Source organism: Syzygium oleosum, unplaced genomic scaffold, assembly GCF_021117445.2.
Source record: "Syzygium oleosum isolate NSW1041296 unplaced genomic scaffold, Sole_v2.1 Sole_v2.02, whole genome shotgun sequence".
Taxonomy (NCBI): Eukaryota; Viridiplantae; Streptophyta; class Magnoliopsida; order Myrtales; family Myrtaceae; genus Syzygium; species Syzygium oleosum.
This window is the reverse complement of record NW_026607486.1, coordinates 4001464-4021401: the sequence shown is the minus strand read 5'-3', so window position 1 is coordinate 4021401 and position 19938 is coordinate 4001464. Positions and strand designations below refer to the sequence as shown.

Genomic DNA, 19938 nt, shown 5'->3' with positions numbered 1-19938 from the left:
CTCTTATGGTCGAGAAGCCGATTCATGGTCGAATAACTTGGGTCACTTGTGTGGTCATTGGATTGATTCACTGCCGATCCCTCGATCATTCCAAGGTCGATCCTTCGATCAAGCCATGGTTGATCCCTTGGTTACCCTTCCGATTGGGTTGATCGGTCCATGACCGATCCTCGGATGGGTACATGGCTGATTTCTCCCACTATTGGCACACCAGTTCCATAGTCATTTTTTATAGCTAGAATCGTGGATGTTACGGTTCTCCGGTCCCAAGAGTTGTAGGGTGATAAGGTGGAATTTTGGGCTGTCGGCGGTGGAGGTATAGAGAGCTCACTTGGTTTCAGTCGGCCGCCATTGGTGCTTGCAAAAGGAAAAAACCGGGGCTAAAAATTGGGGCTGGGTTTGCCCCAAAACCCGGCGGGCTCAAACTGGTTTGGTTCGATAAATGCCAACCCGGTCCAAGAACTTGGTTGGGCTTAGGAGCGATACGTGGGCCTCCTCCCAGCCCACTATTCTCCATGTAGCTTGTTTGAACTGGGCTGGACAGGGACCCATTGCACATATAGGCCCGAATAGAACTGCCCTGAATGCATTTGAGTAGGATCCGATCCTAGAAAAATTTGGCTTGGTCGAGATTGAACTTGATCTGGCTGTGTGGATTGAACTCCCTCTATTTGATGTTCTTCGGTCATGCCTGATGCATCTATGCGTGGATCCGAAGGTGGGTCATTGGAAGGATTTTCGGGGTTATGCGACATGCCATACTTTGAATTTTGATTCCTAGGCATTTTTTTTTTTTGCACGTTGAAGGATGATATGCGGAAGCTATTTTAGATAACCAAACTCTGATACCATGACAAAATATAAGCTGATGGAATGCTAAGTAGAGAAGAACGGAAAAGAAGAATACATTTGCTTTCTCATATCGAAGACATATGTGTACAAGCCTATTTATAATACATCTAGTCTAATTAATCCAGGCAACAAATGTACAAAAAAGAGAATAAATGATTCCTAATATACACTATCAATCAAAGGGAATTGTATCAAATATACAATATCAATCAGCGCCTACTAATCATATCAAATTACGGACAACGGTATTTCCAATAAGCCCCAAGAGAGGTTCGAGACGGAGGACAAGAAGATCTACCTCCAGTACGCACTCCGAGACTTTGGTAGAGTGATGGACATCGTCTGATAATGTCAAGATTCATATGTAAATGACAACAAAAAAAAAATCTCATATGTAAATTTTCTTCTAAATGTTCAGTGAAATAAAGGCAAGTCTGTGAGTGTCAAGTGGATGCAACTGCCAGCTTGAACTGCTCTATTCTACTTCTTTCTCGGTATCTGTCTCAGAACTTGTAGTAGGGTCCCTCGCATAAAGATGCTTGTTTCAATCTTGCATTTACAGGTTCTTCTGTATGCGTTTACACATCTTCGAGATATAATAACTTATTCTGATTCTGCTTTATAAGTAGCTTTCTATTTTTTTCTCCTCTTCTATGCGTCTCTGATATTTAAGCTTGATTAGAAGAATTCCATTTAACCTTTTGCAACAGAATAATGGGAATTTCTCATGGCCCTGATGGCTGCTCATATTAGATGTTATCATATAACCTCTCTGCATGGGATCGAATTGTGTGAGACCATGCTAAGAGGATTAAAAGTGTCATGCTTCAAATATTATAGGAAAAGTGCCTCCTTTTATTTCTTATACTCCTAGAGAAGGCAATTATCTGATTCACACTGCAAGGGTATAATAAAAAAGAGAATCCAACACTTGTTCCACAATTATCTGAGCTTGAAGTGCAATCAGGCATAGACCTCAAAAGACTTGATGACCCGCTGTTTTGGGGAACTCCATCACCCAACTGTTGTACGCGCAGAATTTAACTTCACAGCCAGTGAATCCCGCTTGCACCGCCAAGGCCTCAAACTCGTTTTGCGTCCTCTCTTTCCCACCGGGAGTTTGAGCCAACAAGAACAGGTCTTTCTCGAATACAATGTTTGCAGAGACATTTCCCTCTGGAACCACGGGAAGAATCGACTCGACGATGATCACCTTCCCATCTGTGGGCAGAGCCTCATAACAGTTCTTTAGAAGTTTCGAGCAATGCTCATCACTCCAATCATGGAGTATCCACTGCATGTAAATGTTAATAGATTAGTCTGATTAGAAAACTATAAAGAAGTAATGTGATTGTGAAGGACAGCTTTGATGTTACAAAAATCATGAAATAAGAGTACGAATTAATCCCAAGGAATATGGTGCAACTTTTTAAATAATGGGAGTTTTACTATAATTCCCTCAACTTAAGGTTTCTCTCATAGTAATTCTCCTGATATATATGGCTGTTCTCATCGATTCCTGAAAACCCTCCTAGCGACAGTTGTGGAGATTACTTGGGAAAAATCAGAATAGTTTTCTTTGAACGGTTTGAGGGAAGGAAAAGTGTAAGAGGAATTTCTCAGGGGGATGAAAACACATTTAAGGCCTCACACTTCACAAGTTGATGATCATTTGATAATTTGACGTCTTTACCTTCATGAAAATGGCATCTCCTCTAGGAACACTCTCGAACATATCTCCGCCAACATGCTCGACACCTAAAACATGAAATATCAACACATAATCGCAAAAAGAGGACCAAGATACTGTCGAATGATGTAACTAGAAGCAACGAATTCTGTGTTCTGTCACCATTATCAATACCATGCACCGTCTTGCGGAGTGCTGGGGTCCTAGATTTGGTTTACCTGGATAAGAAGGAGCATCCGCCAAGACGTGAGGCAGGTCGAAATTGATGCCCTTGATGTGGGGATGCTTGGAGGTGATCATCTTGAGAGTGACCCCGACGCCGCCTCCCACATCGACCAACACTTTGACACCTTCGAACCCTCCGTAGACGTCGAGTATCTTCTTCATTATCATGGTTGTTTGACTTGACATGGCTCGGTTGAAAACTCGATTGAACCTATCGTCAATGGCGGTATACTCGAACGCTGTCATCCCGTGTGCCCTCTCAAACGGAACCCCTCCGTCCATGATGACATCATTCAAGTGGTACCTGAGAAAAGTCCATGAATATTTACATCTGTACAAGTAGAAATACATAAGTTTTGGGATGAGCCAAACTTGCGATGGGGCCAGCCTTTTTTCAAGATTCACAGCCGACGACACAGCGTCAACTGTCACCGTCAAGTGACGCAAACAAAGTTTAGTTTCAGCATTTCAACAAGTAACCATGAAGACCATTGTGCACAGAAACTACTTTTTAGCCTAATATCGTTTTAATAATCTAAGATGATAGTCTTCGACCAAAAAAAAAAAAAAATATCTAAGATGATAGTCGAAAACAAAAATTACATACCAACTCTCCATGAAGACCCTGTCATGCAGCAGCAGAAACATAGGACCAACAGCGCCCCCTTCTTCGTCCTTAGCCAAGAACCTGCACATGGGTCCCGCGCCGTACTCTCTCTCCCCTCCATCTCCATCTTCATCTCCCTCGCCGTCGCTCCTCCTCGCACGCCACTTGATCACGCTGTGGCTCACCAAGTAGCGCATCATCCGGTCCACCATGACCGGAGCCTCCGGGTTCTTGGCGCCGACCCGGCTCGCTATCTCAGCGGGCGAGAGGAACCCGCCGGCAGAGACGAGGGAGTCGATGATGTTGAGCTCAAGGGCCGACTTGAGGACCATCGGGAACACCATCGCGCCGGCCAGCTGGAACGCCAGCTTCCCGACTTCCTCTTCTTGATCACGTCCCTCGCGTCCTTGGATGTTGGCCATTGTAGGGGTTCTGTGAGCAGTGACGAGAGAAGAAAGAGAGGAAGTAGTCTGTCAGGGTTGTAAGTGATCAAAAAGTGTGTTGATGGGTCTCGCTCGGGAGACGAGAAAATGAATGAAAAGGAGGCTCTCGCTTCCGCTGACTTGCTTTATTTGGGAAATGGCGATGAACGGAGGTGATCAACAACAGCTAGAGTATAAAATTTTGGAAAGCACTGACCATTTTGCTCTTGACTGAGGATGTCTAATCGAATTAAATGACACCACAATCTGTATCATCTCCAAAGGAAAGAAAGTAGTAGACACGACACTTTCTTTTTTCCTTTCCCTTTCTCTCCCCCTATTGAAACATCGTATCATGATTACGAATATTGAGAATGTACGATTATCAAGAAATTTCTAAACGCTCTTGAACTGCAACATTGAAGTCAGTCGATATTTATTCGTTATAATGAAATAAATTTATCTTTTATAAGTTGGTAGTTCAGGCATCATTATATATGACTGAGTTCTATAAACTTTTCTCATCGCAATGGCTTTTTTGTCAGGGTGATTTTTTTATTTTCGATACATTTATCCAGTATCTTTTTACAAGCCTTTATCGTCCGACCATGTGATATGTGTAACCGATTTTTGTAGTTCAAATTGTGATTGAGTTTCCGATTGATCAAAGTTAGGACATTCATAGAAGGCTTTTCTTTACTTTTGTCCTATGTGCATGTCAATAGAAAAAACGGTCTCCTGATCTAATTTTATTTAGGATTTTCAATTGAATTGCTATACATAATCAGTTTGAATGATATCATGTCACCTATTTTGGCATGTGTAGACTATTTTGCTCTTGACGATGTCTAATCGAATTAAATGACACCATGTTCTATGTCATGCCAAAGGAAAGAAAGTAGTAGAAATGACACTTTATTTTTCCCTTTGCCTTTCTCTCTGCCCCTCGAAACATCGTATCATGACTATGACTCTTGAGAATGCACGATCATCAAGAAATTTCTAGACACTCTTGAACTACAACATTGAAGTTTGTCGATGTTTATTCATTATAATGAATTAGTCTTGCGTATTTCCACATAAATTTATAACATTTTACAAGTTACTAGCTCATATGCCATTGCACATGATTGGGCTCTATCAACTTTTCCTATCGCAATGGCTATTTTGACCGGGTAATTTCTTATCTTTGATACAGTTATCCAGTATATTTTTGTAAGCTTTTATCATCCAACCATGTGATATGCGTGGCCAATTATTGTAGGCCAAACTGTAATTGAGTTTTCGATTGATGAAAGTTAGGTCATTCATAGAAGACTTTTCTCTACTTTTTTCCTATGTTCCCGTCAATAGAAAAAACGGTTCCCTCATCTAATTTATTTATGATTTTCAATTGAATTGCTATACATAATTAGTTCGAAGGATAATGTGTCACCTAATTTTGGCAAGTGTAGACTATTTTGCTCTTGACGATGCCTAATCGAATTAAATGACAGCACATTCTATATCACGCCAAAGGAAAGAAACTAGTAGAAATGACACTTTCTTTTTCCCATTCCCTTTCTCTCTCCCCATCGAAACATTGCATCATGACTGTGACTCTGAATTGCTATACATAATTAGTTCGAAGGATAATGTGTCACCTAATTTTGGCAAGTGTAGACTATTTTGCTCTTGACGATGCCTAATCGAATTAAATGACAGCACATTCTATATCACGCCAAAGGAAAGAAACTAGTAGAAATGACACTTTCTTTTTCCCATTCCCTTTCTCTCTCCCCATCGAAACATTGCATCATGACTATGACTCTTGAGAATGTACAATCGTCAAGAAATTTCTAGACGCTCTTGAACTGCAACATGAAGGTCAGTCGATGTTTATTCATTACAATGAACTAGTCCTGTGTATTTCCACATAAATTTATAACATTTTATAAGTTACTAATTCATATGCCATTGCATGTGACCGGGCTCTATAAACTTTTCCTATTGCAATGGCTATTTTGTCCGGAAATTTTCTTATCTTTCATACATTTATCCAGTACATTTTTGTAAGCTTTTATTGTTCGACCGTGTCATATGCGTGGCCGATTTTTGTAGGCCAAATTGTAATTGAGTTTTCGATTGATCAGAGTTAGGTCATTCATAAAAGACTTTTCTTTACTTTTTTGTTATGTGCCTATCAATAGAAAAAACGGTCTTCTCATATAATTTTATTTATGATTTTCAATTGAATTGCTATACATAATTAGTTCGAAGGATAATGTGTCACCTAATTTTGGCAAGTGTAGACTATTTTGCTCTTGACTATGCCTAATCAAATTAAATGACACCACATTCTATATCATGCCAAAGGAAAGAAAGTAATAGAAATGACACTTTCTTTTTCCCTTTCCCTTTCTCTCTCCCCATCGAAACATCGTATCATGACTACAACTCTTAAGAATGTGCGATCATCAAGAAATTTCTAGATGCTCTTGAGCTGCAACATTGAAGTCAGTTGATGTTTATTCATTATAATGAACTAGTCTTGTGTATTTCCACGTAAATTTATAACATTTTATAAGTCGCTAGTTCAAACACCATTACATAAGACCGGGCTCTATAAAATTTTCTTATCGCAATGGCTATTTTGTCTAGGCAAGTTCTTATCTTTGATACATTTATCCGGTATATTTTTGTAAGCTTTTATTGTCTGATCATATGATATGCACGGCCGATATTTGTAGGCCAAACCGTGATGGAGTTTCCGATTGATCAAAGTTAGGTCATTCATAAAAGACTTTTCTATTCTTTTGTCCTATGTGCATATCAATAGAAAAAACGGTCCCCTCTTCTAATTTTAATTAGGATTTTCTATTGAACTGCTATACATAGTTAGTTTGAAGGATATCGTGTCACCTAATTTCATGGCTGCAAGACCAACCATGTATTTCAAGATTGGCCGAACAAAAAACCACCCATCTCCATTAATGTGCACGAAGGACTCCTCATGCTTTCTCAAGATTCATGGGGAATAAAATATTGGGTAGACCCTCCCTACCGTGTCAGCGTGATCCCGAGTGTTTAACACGTGTCCTAAATGGCCTAATGCAAAAAAAAAAAATTCAACTTTAGGTCGAGTGACAATTCCGACCCAAACTTTTTTTGGCTGGTAAAAAAATACCAACTTTAGATTGAGTGACAATTATGGCCCAAACTTTTTTTTGTCTCGTAAAAAAATACCAACTTCTACTTAAATCCCAAATCTGACCCCATTAATTTAGAACCATTGATTATCCAATTTAACTATTCCACCTCAACAATAAATCCACATGACTTACTAACTGGATTTAAAACATTATTTATTGTATTATTTTCTAAGTCACAGCTTAAAGAATAATGGTGAAACTATTCGTCTCCTTCACTTCACCAGCAAGTAAAAAATATCTCAAGATTGAATCTCTCTTGCCAGACTTCATTGTAATCTGAAGCTGTAGACCACCGCCCGTCAACAAACGCCATAGATAAGATCCGCCAAGCTCACCGCCATAACCTTTTTTTGATAGAGAGTCAACGGGAGATCAGATTTGGAACAAGGGTAAAAGTTGGTAAATTTTTTATGAGACAAAAAAAAAAGTTCGAGACAGAATTGTCACTCGACCTAAAGTTGATATTTTTTTATGAGATAAAAAAAAGTTCGGACCAGAATTATCACTCGACCTAAAATTTGTGTGTTTTTTATTTTTTGAATTAATCCTGTCCTAAATGGACACACTTTTCAAAAAAAAAAAATGAAGTAAACCCGCTCCGCGACGTCGGTGTGGTACACGTGTCTCGGATGGCCCCACTTTTCAGGTTCTTCCTCATATCCGTTAACCCCCTCTCTCTTTCGCTACACTTTTCTTCTTCATGAACGGAGCTATCCAACTTTGACGCAGAATTCTAACCAAAAAAAAAATCTGGCATAGAATTCAATTCCAAATCCTAAGCCGCTACATATGTAGCCACAACCGGCCCGTCCATTGCCCCGACCGGCGAGGTTGAGATCCTGACGGCCATACACGAGACGTCAGGACGGCAATTACTACTAGCTCAAAAATCGAATAGAAAAACAAAGGAACAGGTTCTAGCCCACCGTAACCTCATTCTTGAGCCGATCACCCCGCCATGGCCACCGTGCCCACCTGCGACTACCTTCCCTCTGCCTTCGTTGCCTCACCTCCATGTACCGACGCCGCTGTGGAGCTTGTTGCCAACGGCAAAGCTCGATGGAACGTCGAGCTCCATATTTGTCAGCAAACAAAGAAGAGATGAGAGCATCTTCGTAGTTATGACTGCTAAACGAGGATGGTATGGTTGGTGGTGCTCTTGATAGTCTGTTTGTGAAATAGATCAAGAGATGTCTTGTCTCGTAAAGAAGATATGAGCGTGCGATGGTTATTTTTAATCTGTTTAATTGACGAAAATATATGAGTGTGTATCCGTTGAAATGAATATTTTTTTAGTGGATATTTAAAAAAAATTGGTTATTAAAAAAAATTCGAAAAAAACAACTAATTCTTATAATCCGAATTTCCAGTTTGTCTTTTGAAACAATATCCGTTAATGCAACATTTCAAAGGAAAGGATGTACCTATTAAAAAATATTGTTATGAATTTGTTGTTTCTGTCTCAATACTTTTTAACTTCTCGATTTTTTTTTCTCAAAAAAATATAGCTATTGTTTTTAATTATTTTCCTTTTTAGAGTTATTGGAGAAATATCAAATTAATATATGGTATTCTCATTTGAGATTATGTTGTACCCAAAAGGACTTTTCCAAGCGATCATTAATATCGTTGTGGGGTAAATAATTTCTTAAAGATAATGTATTTACGTCTCAAAGTCTAACTTCACGGGAAATAGGCATTGCAAAGAAGTAAGAAAGCAGAAGCAGGGGTTTGGTGGGGGTTGTAAACGAAGGAGATGAAAAATACAAAAGCGACATCCACCGAGGACACGTGTTAAACACTCGAGACCATGTTGACATGGTGGGGCGTGACTACCCAATATTTTCTTCCCCATGCATGTTGTAAATCTCCTACAGATTTAGAAAAAGAAAAACAAAAAAGAGAAACAAAAAGTTGAAATGAGATGACGTGAAAAATAAGAATGAATTTTCTGTCCATGATGCTCGTGACCCAACATAAGGATTCTCATTTATTTATATCAGTACCTCGATTTCAATTTAATGTGAGTTTATTTTGGGGTGATCGATTTTTTAATAGGTCGATTCTCAATTTAGGATCGAAAAGTGATCTCGAGATTACCGGTTCTAAAACATTGCAACCGAGATTTATGATCGGCTTGTTCTAGAACCGTTGGTTGTGCAATAAATCAAGTTTATATAAAAATTACATTAATTCTCTACAAAAATATTTATTGATCAAGTGGTTAAGTTGTTATTTCTTTACATTTAAAACCATAATTTGATTCTTGATGGGTGCAAAAGTATCTTCTTCTTCTTCTTCTTCCTCAAAGAGACTTGAAAATGGGATTAGAACTAGTTCAATTCAAAAAACCAATCAAACTAGTTTGAATAGAATCGTGGGTAGCTCCGGCGATTTTGGCCTTGGTACAAGGAATCGAACCGGTTGTAGATTCACGGAATCGGTTATCCCCAGAATCGGTTCTGTCGAGTTCTGGGACTAAACCGGAATTTCTTCATTAGTCCTCCTAATTTCTACAGAAGTGTTCAAGATTTGCTGCTGAGTTGCTAGGCATTTGGCATTCGGTCTCTCTTCCCTGTAACACAAAGTTCCACTTTGCATGATATGCCAGTTTGTCCAATCAAAAGTTAAAGTCCTAAAATCTGATCCTTCTTTGGCCGTATGGTGCGCATTATCCGCCCACGATACGGATATCAGCATCAGTATCTCATCGCCCATGTCCCGTATTTGGCCCCAAAAGCCTAGCTGCAAACGGGAGCACTTATACGGCATCGTTTTGGTCATTTTGAGCTCTTTATTGACATAGAGGTCACGTTAAAAGAAAAATGTAATAAAAGAAACCACCGTGACCATTTTTTGTAATTCAAATTAGACAGAGCTAACATAATTTGATTGCACCAATTCAATAGTTATAGGATTCGATTACCTTTTTAAAAAGTTTTAGAGTTCAATTGTACTTTACTGATAAGTTTTAAATTTTCTAATGCACTTATCTTTGAAAAAAATAGAAAGAAAGAAAGGTTGATTAACAAAAGAAAGGAGAGGAAAGTTATAGGAAACGATATATATGATTCCCATCTATGAGTACATGATGAAAAATAAGAGAAGAAATTATTCAATGCCAAATGTTTTGATGTACGAAATGAATCGATTAATTTATTTCATTCGTTAGTTTTACTTGTTCTTTTGTTACCATAATCTTGCGTTCGAGCAAATATATGTATGTATAATGTTATTTTTTTCAATTTCTCAGCCAAGAAATTCAAAAACAAAAAAAAAACAAAAATCTAGAATATAATGTGAAAAAGGAAAAAGAATTTATATTGCAATTTACAGCGCCCACGTATGCTCATGTGGTGGATGCATGTTAGACGTTATGGTCAACGTCATCGTTCCTAAAGACTTTGACCGAGTCACCTTCGTTGATTCATTCTCCTAACTACCGGGAAACCGCATACTCCCAGTTCCGCGCTCACGGGACCCAGGAAGCGGAAGCCGGAGAGAGAGAGAGAGAGAGAGATGGCGGCGGCTACCACCACCACCGCCGGCGGCGGAACCTCCGGCGAGGGCCCGAAGATAGTGTGGAACCAGCCCCAGCAGAGGTTCGAGACGGAGGACAAGAAGGCCTACCTCCAGTACGCGCTCCGAGGCGGCGGCGGGGTGATGGACATCGTCCACACCTTCGTCCCTCCCTCGAAGCGAGGCCTGGGCTTGGCCTCCCACCTCTGCGTCTCCGCATTCCAGCATGCCAAGACCAACTCCATGTCCGTCGTCCCCACATGCTCTTACGTCTCGGTCCGTTCTCGAAACCCTTCGTCCTCTTCCTCTGTTTTGGATGTGTCTCCTTGTCATGGAACCCATGCCCACGAAGTGTTTGATGAAATTTATCTGATGATGGAGCTGGGTTTTTGTCATTTCTCTGGCGTTGCTAAGTGATTTGAAGAAATGAAGCAACCCGACTTTGTATTTCAATTCCTGTTTTTGTTGTCTATTATCACTCATTCTTCCCGGGACCCACAGAATTGCTTGTGCCTGTGCCGTTTCTTTCCCCAGTTCCCTTTCTTCCCGGGACCCACAGAATTGCTTGTGCCTGTGCCTGTGCCGTTTCTTTCCCTCGTTCCCTTTCTGCACTTACAATCGGTGAACGCGGATCCATGTCTTCTTGTATTGGTTACTCTTACCGCACTCAGTTCTTCAATCACCATATATAGAGTAGTTTGGAAATGCTACTAATCAAATGTTTGCTTGGGCAGGACACTTTTCTTCCGAGGAACCCAACTTGGAACTCTCTTTTGTACTCTGAAGATCTCAAGTCTCATATGTAAATTTTCTTCTAAATGTTCGGCGAAATAAAGGCAAGTCTGTGAGTGTCAAGTGGATGTAACTGCTAGCTTGAACTGCTCTATTCTACTTCTTTCTCGGTATCTGTCTCAGAACTTGTAGCAGGGCGTGGTTCCCCCGCACAAAGATGCTTGTTTCAGTATTGCATTTACATGCTCTTCTTGGGTCTGTATGCTTTCACACATCTTCAAGAGATATATAATAACTTATTCTAATTCTGTTTCATAAGTAGCTTTCTACTTTTTTCTCCTCTTTGATGCGTCTCTGCTATTTAAGCTTGATTAGAAGAATTCCATTTACCCTTTTGCAACAGAACATTGGGAATTTCTCATGGCCCTGATGGCTGCTTATATTAGATGCTACCACATCACCTGTCTGTATGGGATGGAATTGTGTGAGACAATGCTAAGAGGATTAAGGTGTGCAGTCATGCTAAGAGGATTAAGGTGTGAAGTAATTTTCTTCTAAATGCTTTAAATATTATAGGAAAAGCGCCTCCTTTTATTTCTTTTACTCCTAGAGAAGGTAATCATCTGATTCACACCATCAAGGGGATAATAAAAAAGAGAATCCAACACTTGTTCCGCAATTATCTGAGCTCGAAGTGCAATCAGGAATAGACCTCAACAGACTTAATGACCCACTGTTTTGGGGAACTCCATCACCCAACTGTTGTACGCGCAGCATTTGACTTCGCAGCCAGCGAATCCCGCTTGCACCGCCAAGGCCTCAAACTCCTTTTGCGTCCTTTCTTTCCCGCCGGGATTTTGAGCAAACATGAACAGGTCTTGCTCGAATACAATGTTTGAAGAGACATTTCTATCTGGAACCACAGGAAGAATTGACTCGATGATGATCACCTTCCCATTGGCGGGCAGAGCCTCATAACAGTTCTTTAGAAATTTCGAGCAATGCTCATCACTCCAATCATGGAGTATCCACTGCATGTAAATGTTCATAGATTAATCTGATTAGAAAACTATAAAGAAGTAATGTAATTGTGAAGGACAACTTTGATGTTAACAAAATCATGAAATAAGAGAACGAATTAATCCCAAGGAATATGGTGCAACTTATTTAAATAATGGGAGTTTTACTATAGTTTCTTCAACTTAAGGTTTCTCTCATAGTAATTATCCTGATATATGTGGCTGTTCTCATCGATTCCTGAAAACCCTCCTAGCGTCGGTTGTGGAGATTACTTAGGAAAAATCAGATTATTTTTCTTTGAATGGTTTGAGGAAAGGGAAAGTGAAAGAGGAATTTCTCAGAGCTATGAAGAAAACACGTTTAAGGCCTCACACTTCACAAGTTAAATGACCATTAGATAAGTTGATGTCTTTACCTTCATGAAAATGGCATCTCCTCTAGGAACACTCTCAAACATATCTCCGCCAACATGCTCCACACCTAAAACACAAGACATCAACACATTATCGCAAAAACAGGACCAAGAGATTGTCGAATGATGTAACTAGAAGCAACGAGTTCAGTGTTCTTGCGGAATACTAAGGTCCTGGATTTGGTTTACCTGGATAAGAAGGAGCATCCGCCAAGACGTGAGGCAGGTCGAAATTGATGCCCTTGATGTGGGGATGCTTGGAGGTGATCATCTTGAGAGTGACCCCGACGCCGCCTCCCACATCGACCAACACTTTGACGCCTTGGAACCCTCCGTAGACGTCAAGTATCTTCTTCATTATCAAGGTTGTATGACTCGACATGGCTCGGTTGAAAACTCGGTTGAACCTATCGTCAATGGCAGGATACTCGAACGCCGTCATCCCATATGCCCTCTCGAACGGAACCCCTCCGTCCATGATGACATCGTTCAAATGGTACCTGAGATTAGTCCATGAAAATTGAAGCAGCCATAGATCTGTACAGGTAGAAATGCGTAGTTTTTGGGATTAACCAAACTTGGATGAGGCCCACAAGTGCAGAAATCTGTATAGACATCTGTAATCTTTGAAATTAAAATAGCAGTCCCCCCCTTTTTCTTTTGTTTGGTTAAATATAGCCGTCCCTTCAACTGGTGCTGTTTCAATGGAACAATTTTGGACACGGCCTCATAATACGATCCACGGCAAATCGAACATGAACACAATCGTCTCCGAGAGGGCAAGACACATTTCAATTGGTTCTTCAGAAATATAGTAATCTTTCCTTGCATCAAGCGTTTTTTCAAGATTCACAGTCGACGACACAGCGTGAACTGTCACCGTCAAGTGACGCAATTAAATTTTGGTTTCAGCATTTCAACGAGTAACCTAATATTCACCATTGGAATCGCGCCAGTCAACAATCACAGAGGCCATTGTTCACAGAAACCACTTTTTAGCCTAAAGTCGTTTTAATAATCTAAGCTGATAGACCTAAACAAAAACTGCATACCAACTCTCCATGAAGACCTTGTCATGATGCAGCAGAAACAGAGGACCGACAGCGGCCCCTTCTTCGTCCTTCGCCAAGAACCTGCACATGGGTCCCGCGCCGTACTCTATCTCCCCTCCATCTCCGCCTCCGTCGCCGTCGCCCCTCCTCGCACGCCACTCGATCACGCCGTGGCTCGCCAAGAGGCGCATCATCCGGTCCAGCATCACCGGAGCCCCCGGGTTCTTGGAGCCCACCCGGCTCGCTATCTCGGCGGGGGAGAGGAACCCGCCGGCGGAGACGAGGGCGTCGATGACGTTGAGCTCGAGGGCCGACTTGAGGACCATCGGGAGCACCACCGCGTTGGCCAGCCGGACCGCCAGCTTCCCGACTTCCTCTTCTCCATCGCGTCCTCCGCGTCCCTGGATGTTGGCCATTGCGGGGTTTCTATGGGCAGTGACGAGAGAAGAAAGAGAGTAGGCAGTCTTTCGGGGGTCGCAGGCGATCAAAGTGTGTTGGTAAGTCACGCTCGGGACGACAGGAACATGAATCGGAGCTTCGTTTTGGGAAGTGGCGATGGACGGGACGAAGGTGATTGACGGGTAGATTGGAAAACTTTGGCAGGTGTAGACTTTTTGGCTGATGTCTAATCGAATTAAATGACATCATATTAATTGTAAAATATGGATTATCAAGTCAATAGGTCAAAGGAAGAAAAAAAAGGTCGACAAAGAAGCTTTAGTGGACTTCTGGTCATTTTATGGAGATATCGAGGGTGCGTATGCTAACACTTCTATTTCTGAGAACAATTTCTTTTCAGAAATAAATTTTTTTATTTCTATTTTTTGGAAGAGTTTCTGAACAAAATAAGGCGTTTGTAATAGCACAAAATTTCTATTTCTGTAAAAATGTGTTTGGTAGCTACAAAATTTCTATTCCGAAATAGAAAAAGAATAGAAATGCGTTTGGTACAATCAAAAAAATTTCTATTTCCAATTTTTTTCATTCAAGTTTATATCTTTTATTTAAGTGTAAGTACAAGTTATAAATGAAAAAAATCAAGAAGCATTGTTTATTGGTTTGTTTAATCCTTTTTAACTCACACTACATTATATATATATATATATATATATATATATATATATATATATATATAAAATTAATTATCGTAATCAACCAATTATTCTGAATACCATATTTATCTATTTCAAAAGTTTCTTCACAACCGCTATTATAAATACTATTTATTCTCATATTAAATTACCAAAAGATAAAAAAGAATACTTACATCTTAACCATGTTTTAGTTGTTTTTATTACCAATAAATAAACAAAACAAGAACTCATTCTACGAATGTGAAGAACTCTCTAGGTCAACATTGACAGTGCTATAATTTACAATAGCTGACGTCACTAATTTTTGTCACTTAAGAAGATTATACATTTCTTTCTCTTTATGAACTCTTTCCTATGATGCATAGAATTCTTTGCCACTATATATATATAAAGAACATTCGAAACTCCATATACGACATTACAATAATACGTGGATGATGCCGATTTTAGTGGGCGCTTGAATATGATCCATTCGCTTTATTAATCACTTAAATAGTCACAGTACCTTTGAAAATTGATTTATATAGACATGAATCCTTCATTTTCTTATAATGATTAAGTTTACAAAATCAATTTAAATTTGATTGTGACTTATATATATAAATATTTACATCTTGTTTTCATCCAATAAAGTTGAACATGTAGGTGGAGGAGTAGTCTTCATTTGCAGCAAGAAAAATGTAGTTGAATGCCAACACTCCAATGAGATTCTCTGTACTCCTAGTACTAAAATATCCCATCAACTCATGCTTTGCCAAATATTCAAAGCTTGCCAAACCTCTGTTTGAAACGCTGCACAGGCTTTGGATTTCAAAAATACAACGATAATAATACCTGCTAATTAACAAAATGTTGCCAAATATTTATGAACAACATAACAAAAGTCAGAAACATAAAGTCATGGAATCTTAGGCATATTGTTATTCCTTGCCATTTGATTTGCAATATTTTTCCTAAGCATGTTCATCTCAACTGCCTCCTCATGCCACTCATCTGCATCCTCCACTTGTGTAGGTCCAAATGGGTAGTCCAGGTCTCCATATAGGGAAAAATTTTTGTCCATCCTATCTTGATCACGAATGTAATTATGGATAGCACAACATGCAATTACAATACATGCTTGCTTGCGAATTGTAAATGGAGGTATGTGTCTCAAAATGAAGAAGCGATTCTTTAATGCCCCAAATGACCTCTCAATGACATTCCTTAATGAAGAATGCCTATGGTTGAACAATTCTCTTGCTGTTCTGGGCCGTCTCTCCCTACCCCTATAATCATTTAGATGATACCGTTCACCTTTTAAACGGAGTTAAAAATCCTTCAAGTGCTGCATAACCAGAATCTACCACGTAGTATTTTCCTATAACAAGGTATATATAAATTTGTTATGACATCAACGCAATATAATCATACAGAAAATTAATCATTATATACAAAGTAAATACCGGGTGGTGGTCGAGGAAATTGCAGTTGAGGAGTCTCGAGTGCTGTCGAGAGCACCCGACAATCGTTGGCAAATCCTTCCCACCCAGCATATACGAAAGTAAATTTCATATCAAATGAACAAACACACAAAACATTCTGGGTGGTAGTCCCTTTCCTGCCTCTAAATGGGATTTGCTTCGACACAGGCACAGAAGCATTAACGTGGGTGCCATCAATAGCACCTACGCAGCCCTGTGATTTTATAAAAGTCTAATGTCATATAAGATTATCGACACATGTATTTAATAGAGTAAAATCAACATTAAATCATACCTTGAAGTAGAGTTTATGGTTAGGATCCATAAGAATCTCTTCTGGGACAATATCAAAAGAAGGTGGCTTGATAACCTCTTTTGCCAGTTTCATAACGGCTTTCAACACTATGGTAAAATACTTGCTGATTGTTTCTTCCGAATGTTGGAATCTCTCACATAAATCTCTGATGGAGTTCTTGTGACCAACCAAAGACAAGAAAATCCCAACTTGTTCATCTGTCCTAACATACTGACTATCTTTCAACCAGCCTCTTGCCCTCATTAAATCACATAGGTTTAGAAAAACATGTCTCTCCATTCTAAATGCTTCATATATTCTATCTGAATGTCCATAAACAATCTCTCTTACCCATTCGGGTCCTGATAATTTGCTGTCCCTAATAGGTTCTCTCAAATGCACGAACGTGTCCATTGAAAAAGTGCACAACCATCCTATTATTAGATCAATATCAAACTCATCCAAGTATTGTTCAACCGGTGCTACCTCCCCATTAGACACACTATTTGTTCCCCCTTTCATAGTACCTATGCCATTTAAACAAATAATAGCACATCAATATGGATATCCAGAAAAAATAACCAACAACAACTAAATAACATAAGTCATAGAGTGAAAGCAAACCAAATATAAATATCCCACGCAATCCATCACACCCATGCCACCGCACAAATACAATAGTCTCAACATGAATATGTTTAAAAACCAAATAACAAACAATACCATAAGTCATAGAGTAAAATGAAACACAAAGTCATGAAAATCCTACGCAATCCACGATACAATTCCCAACATCTAGTTAAGAGCTTGGAGAAGTGCATTTCTCCATTTAGTTGGGGTTTTGATGAAAGCCTCACACCATCTAGCACTAGCGCATGCTCGTTCCACTGCTTTGGTGTAAAGATTTTGGTCCAAGTTAGGCATGCTAACGAGGACATCAATCACAGCAGATACAGAGTAGGGGTCTACAGGTGGTGATGTGACCTGTGAAGTGACAGAGCCAGTCATAGATTGACTAGCCCTAGCTTTGATCATATCCTGTATGGCTTTGCAGGTGCTGGCAACATTGAATGCATTACTCGCTCTTCTCCTCTTTGTATTTGGAGTCCTATCCAATTTGTGCTTGTCATGAAGTGGAGTAGTTGTCTTGTCAGATGTAAATACTCCCTCATCAAGGTGGTGTTCACTGATGTCTTCTGGATTACTGTTTGCATAACCACCACCATTGAATAGTCCCTCGTCATCATCTGACAACATCAAGTCTTCAGCATTTCCTATTGCATGCTCCCCAGTAGCATATGTATCACCAAATACAATACACAGGTTGGGATACTGAGGAAACCCATCCTTCTTGAATTTTGCCCACTCACTATTATCCTGCAATTCTCACAATGATGACATACGTTAGCAATATAATCAAACATCTTAAAACTTACATCTACAATGATCTTAAAAACACAAAAAGTTAAATGATACCTTGATGTGAGGTTCCCATATGCTTGGATCATCCACAACAACTGTTTTATTCACATTATCCCAGCCAAATCCGGATTGTGAAAGAAGCTTCTTAAAACTACCATACTGTTTTTTCAGCTTGTTCACCTTGTTCTTCAACTGTAGTGGGTTATATTGGAGCCCTGTCTGATTATTGAATGCGACCCGTATGTTATTCCACCCTGCTTTGTTGTAAGTAGAAGAGGTGCGATTTCCCTTTTTGACCTCTTCTACCAACAAACTTATAAACAGATCGGTTAAAGGCTCGGTCCACTTTGCATTGAATACCTCTTTCTGTGATGCCATTTAACCTTCACTAGTTGAGCATCATATGAGCCATGCATTAAATCATACCATAGTCATATAGGAATTACACGCAATACTACATTAAACCATAACATTGTAACCACCCAACATTGACCACCACAGTTGCCCCTAGAAAGGAATTAAAATGGAAGTGAATTTCATCAAATAGGATTTCTATTATTGGCAGCCAGAAAATGTAAGTGCCACATGGATACTCAACCAACATTTTCCATCTAGTGTCATGAAAGAACCAATTCAACAAGGCAGAAAGACGAGTGACATTAAGAATTTCCACATTTGAACCTAATAAACAGATATTGTAATCACTTCTGCAAATTAGTATATAATCCTTGTAAGAAATTTTTCAGGATGAAGCATGTCATTCCATAAGACCTCATTTTCCAGATGATTATCCGGCTAAAGGACATATAAAGAAGCACAAAAGTTACCTCTGTTGCTGTAGTTTTCCAGCAAGAGGATCTAGTTGCTCTTGCTTCTCCACTTCAACTGTTTTCCCCTTCTTATCAGCTACTTTTGCCACAAACTTCTTTAGCTGCAGGTGCCTGAGCTCAACAGGCAGCAAGTACCAATTTAATCAATGCAAAGTTGATCTGAGGAGTTGAACAGAACAAGCATCACAAACAAATTTGTCCTCTATAACCCTTCCTCTTTGTTCTATTTTCCTCCAAAAACCACACAAGAAAAGACTAATAGACACAAGAAATATCATGCTTCACAGGGAGAATCCAATCAACAAACCAAGTGCAATAGAGACAAGGAATAATGTAGCGTCCATACACAAGAAATATCATTCTTTTTTTTTTTTTTCAGTTTTAGTTAATCAAAATGAAAGATCACCAACAACAACATAATCACATCCCAAACCCACCCACAAGAAAATGCTCAACAAGAGAAGCATATATACTGTGCTTCTTATCTCATTCAAATCTTTCCCCTGGAAACTTACTAATTGACATTCAGATGAGATGGACATACATTTCAAGATTAACAGGCAGCAACCTTAAGGAAAACAATAAATAGCTATTTAACGTTTTGCCTGGAGCAATAAGAAGCACAGTGGCCCATAATATTTGGAGGGAGGGATGGAGGGAAATGAAGGGAGGCCAGACAACAAAGGGAAAGTTAACACAACAGAATACCTTGATTAGCATCTGGAAGTCTTCCTTCAAAGAGGCGTAGACACCGCTCTGCCAAAGGAATCAACACCGCGAAGGCAGAGAAACCTCAAGGCAGGTAGCTCAGAAAGAGCAGGGAGCGCTCACCACAGAAATCAAGAGCGATCTTCAAGCCAGCATTGGCACCGTGGGAGTACTCTTCCTTGTTCCGAATCGAGCCGTTCGGACCGGCGGTCTTCGTCCTCGCGTCGTAAGTCCCGGCGTCGTGCTACCTGCAAAGACGAATCGCCAAAAATCGCCAGACATCAGAAACCGCGGGGGCTAAATCCGATCGACGGACGTCCGTCGTTGGCCAATCGAGGCGGGGATGGAACCGTAATGCGCGTAATCGGGAGCTCAAGACCCTCGAACCGGGAACGAACGTCGCG

At 39.9% G+C, this 19938-nt stretch overlaps 5 protein-coding genes across 6 annotated transcripts; 1 reads left to right on the top strand and 4 right to left on the bottom strand.

Annotated features, from left to right (window-relative positions):
- Positions 1 to 1658: 1658 nt before the first annotated feature.
- LOC130134358 (inositol 4-methyltransferase-like) lies at positions 1659 to 3796 on the bottom strand. Its single transcript, XM_030587872.2, has 4 exons — positions 3375 to 3796; positions 2761 to 3071; positions 2546 to 2610; positions 1659 to 2146 (listed from the first exon to the last, which is right to left on the bottom strand). Exons 1-4 carry the CDS (start codon positions 3794 to 3796, stop codon positions 1829 to 1831), a joined length of 1116 nt encoding a protein of 371 aa, XP_030443732.1. The 3' UTR covers positions 1659 to 1828.
- A 6618-nt stretch (positions 3797 to 10414) lies between these two features.
- Positions 10415 to 11543, top strand: LOC115666102 (acetyltransferase At1g77540). The gene is made up of 2 exons (XM_030587897.2): positions 10415 to 10782; positions 11241 to 11543. The coding sequence occupies exons 1-2, from the start codon at positions 10507 to 10509 to the stop codon at positions 11310 to 11312; spliced, it is 348 nt and encodes a 115-aa protein (XP_030443757.1). The 5' UTR covers positions 10415 to 10506; the 3' UTR covers positions 11313 to 11543.
- A 265-nt stretch (positions 11544 to 11808) lies between these two features.
- LOC115666079 (caffeic acid 3-O-methyltransferase-like) lies at positions 11809 to 14303 on the bottom strand. Its single transcript, XM_030587888.2, has 4 exons — positions 13723 to 14303; positions 12860 to 13170; positions 12674 to 12738; positions 11809 to 12269 (listed from the first exon to the last, which is right to left on the bottom strand). Exons 1-4 carry the CDS (start codon positions 14136 to 14138, stop codon positions 11961 to 11963), a joined length of 1101 nt encoding a protein of 366 aa, XP_030443748.1. The 5' UTR covers positions 14139 to 14303; the 3' UTR covers positions 11809 to 11960.
- Positions 14304 to 15436: 1133 nt separating this feature from the next.
- On the bottom strand, positions 15437 to 17104 carry LOC115667555 (uncharacterized). The gene is made up of 4 exons (XM_056303745.1): positions 16575 to 17104; positions 16262 to 16493; positions 16113 to 16176; positions 15437 to 15650 (listed from the first exon to the last, which is right to left on the bottom strand). The coding sequence occupies exons 1-4, from the start codon at positions 17094 to 17096 to the stop codon at positions 15437 to 15439; spliced, it is 1032 nt and encodes a 343-aa protein (XP_056159720.1). The 5' UTR covers positions 17097 to 17104.
- A 148-nt stretch (positions 17105 to 17252) lies between these two features.
- On the bottom strand, positions 17253 to 18960 carry LOC115669267 (uncharacterized). Of its 2 annotated transcripts, none has more exons than XM_056305398.1 (3): positions 18824 to 18960; positions 18051 to 18379; positions 17253 to 17951 (listed from the first exon to the last, which is right to left on the bottom strand). In XM_056305398.1, exons 2-3 carry the CDS (start codon positions 18372 to 18374, stop codon positions 17370 to 17372), a joined length of 906 nt encoding a protein of 301 aa, XP_056161373.1. In that variant the 5' UTR covers positions 18375 to 18379; positions 18824 to 18960; the 3' UTR covers positions 17253 to 17369. The 2 variants fall into 2 exon arrangements, with proteins under 2 accessions (XP_056161373.1, XP_056161381.1); XM_056305406.1 differs by having other exon boundaries at positions 18051 to 18384; positions 18824 to 18938.
- Positions 18961 to 19938: the final 978 nt, after the last annotated feature.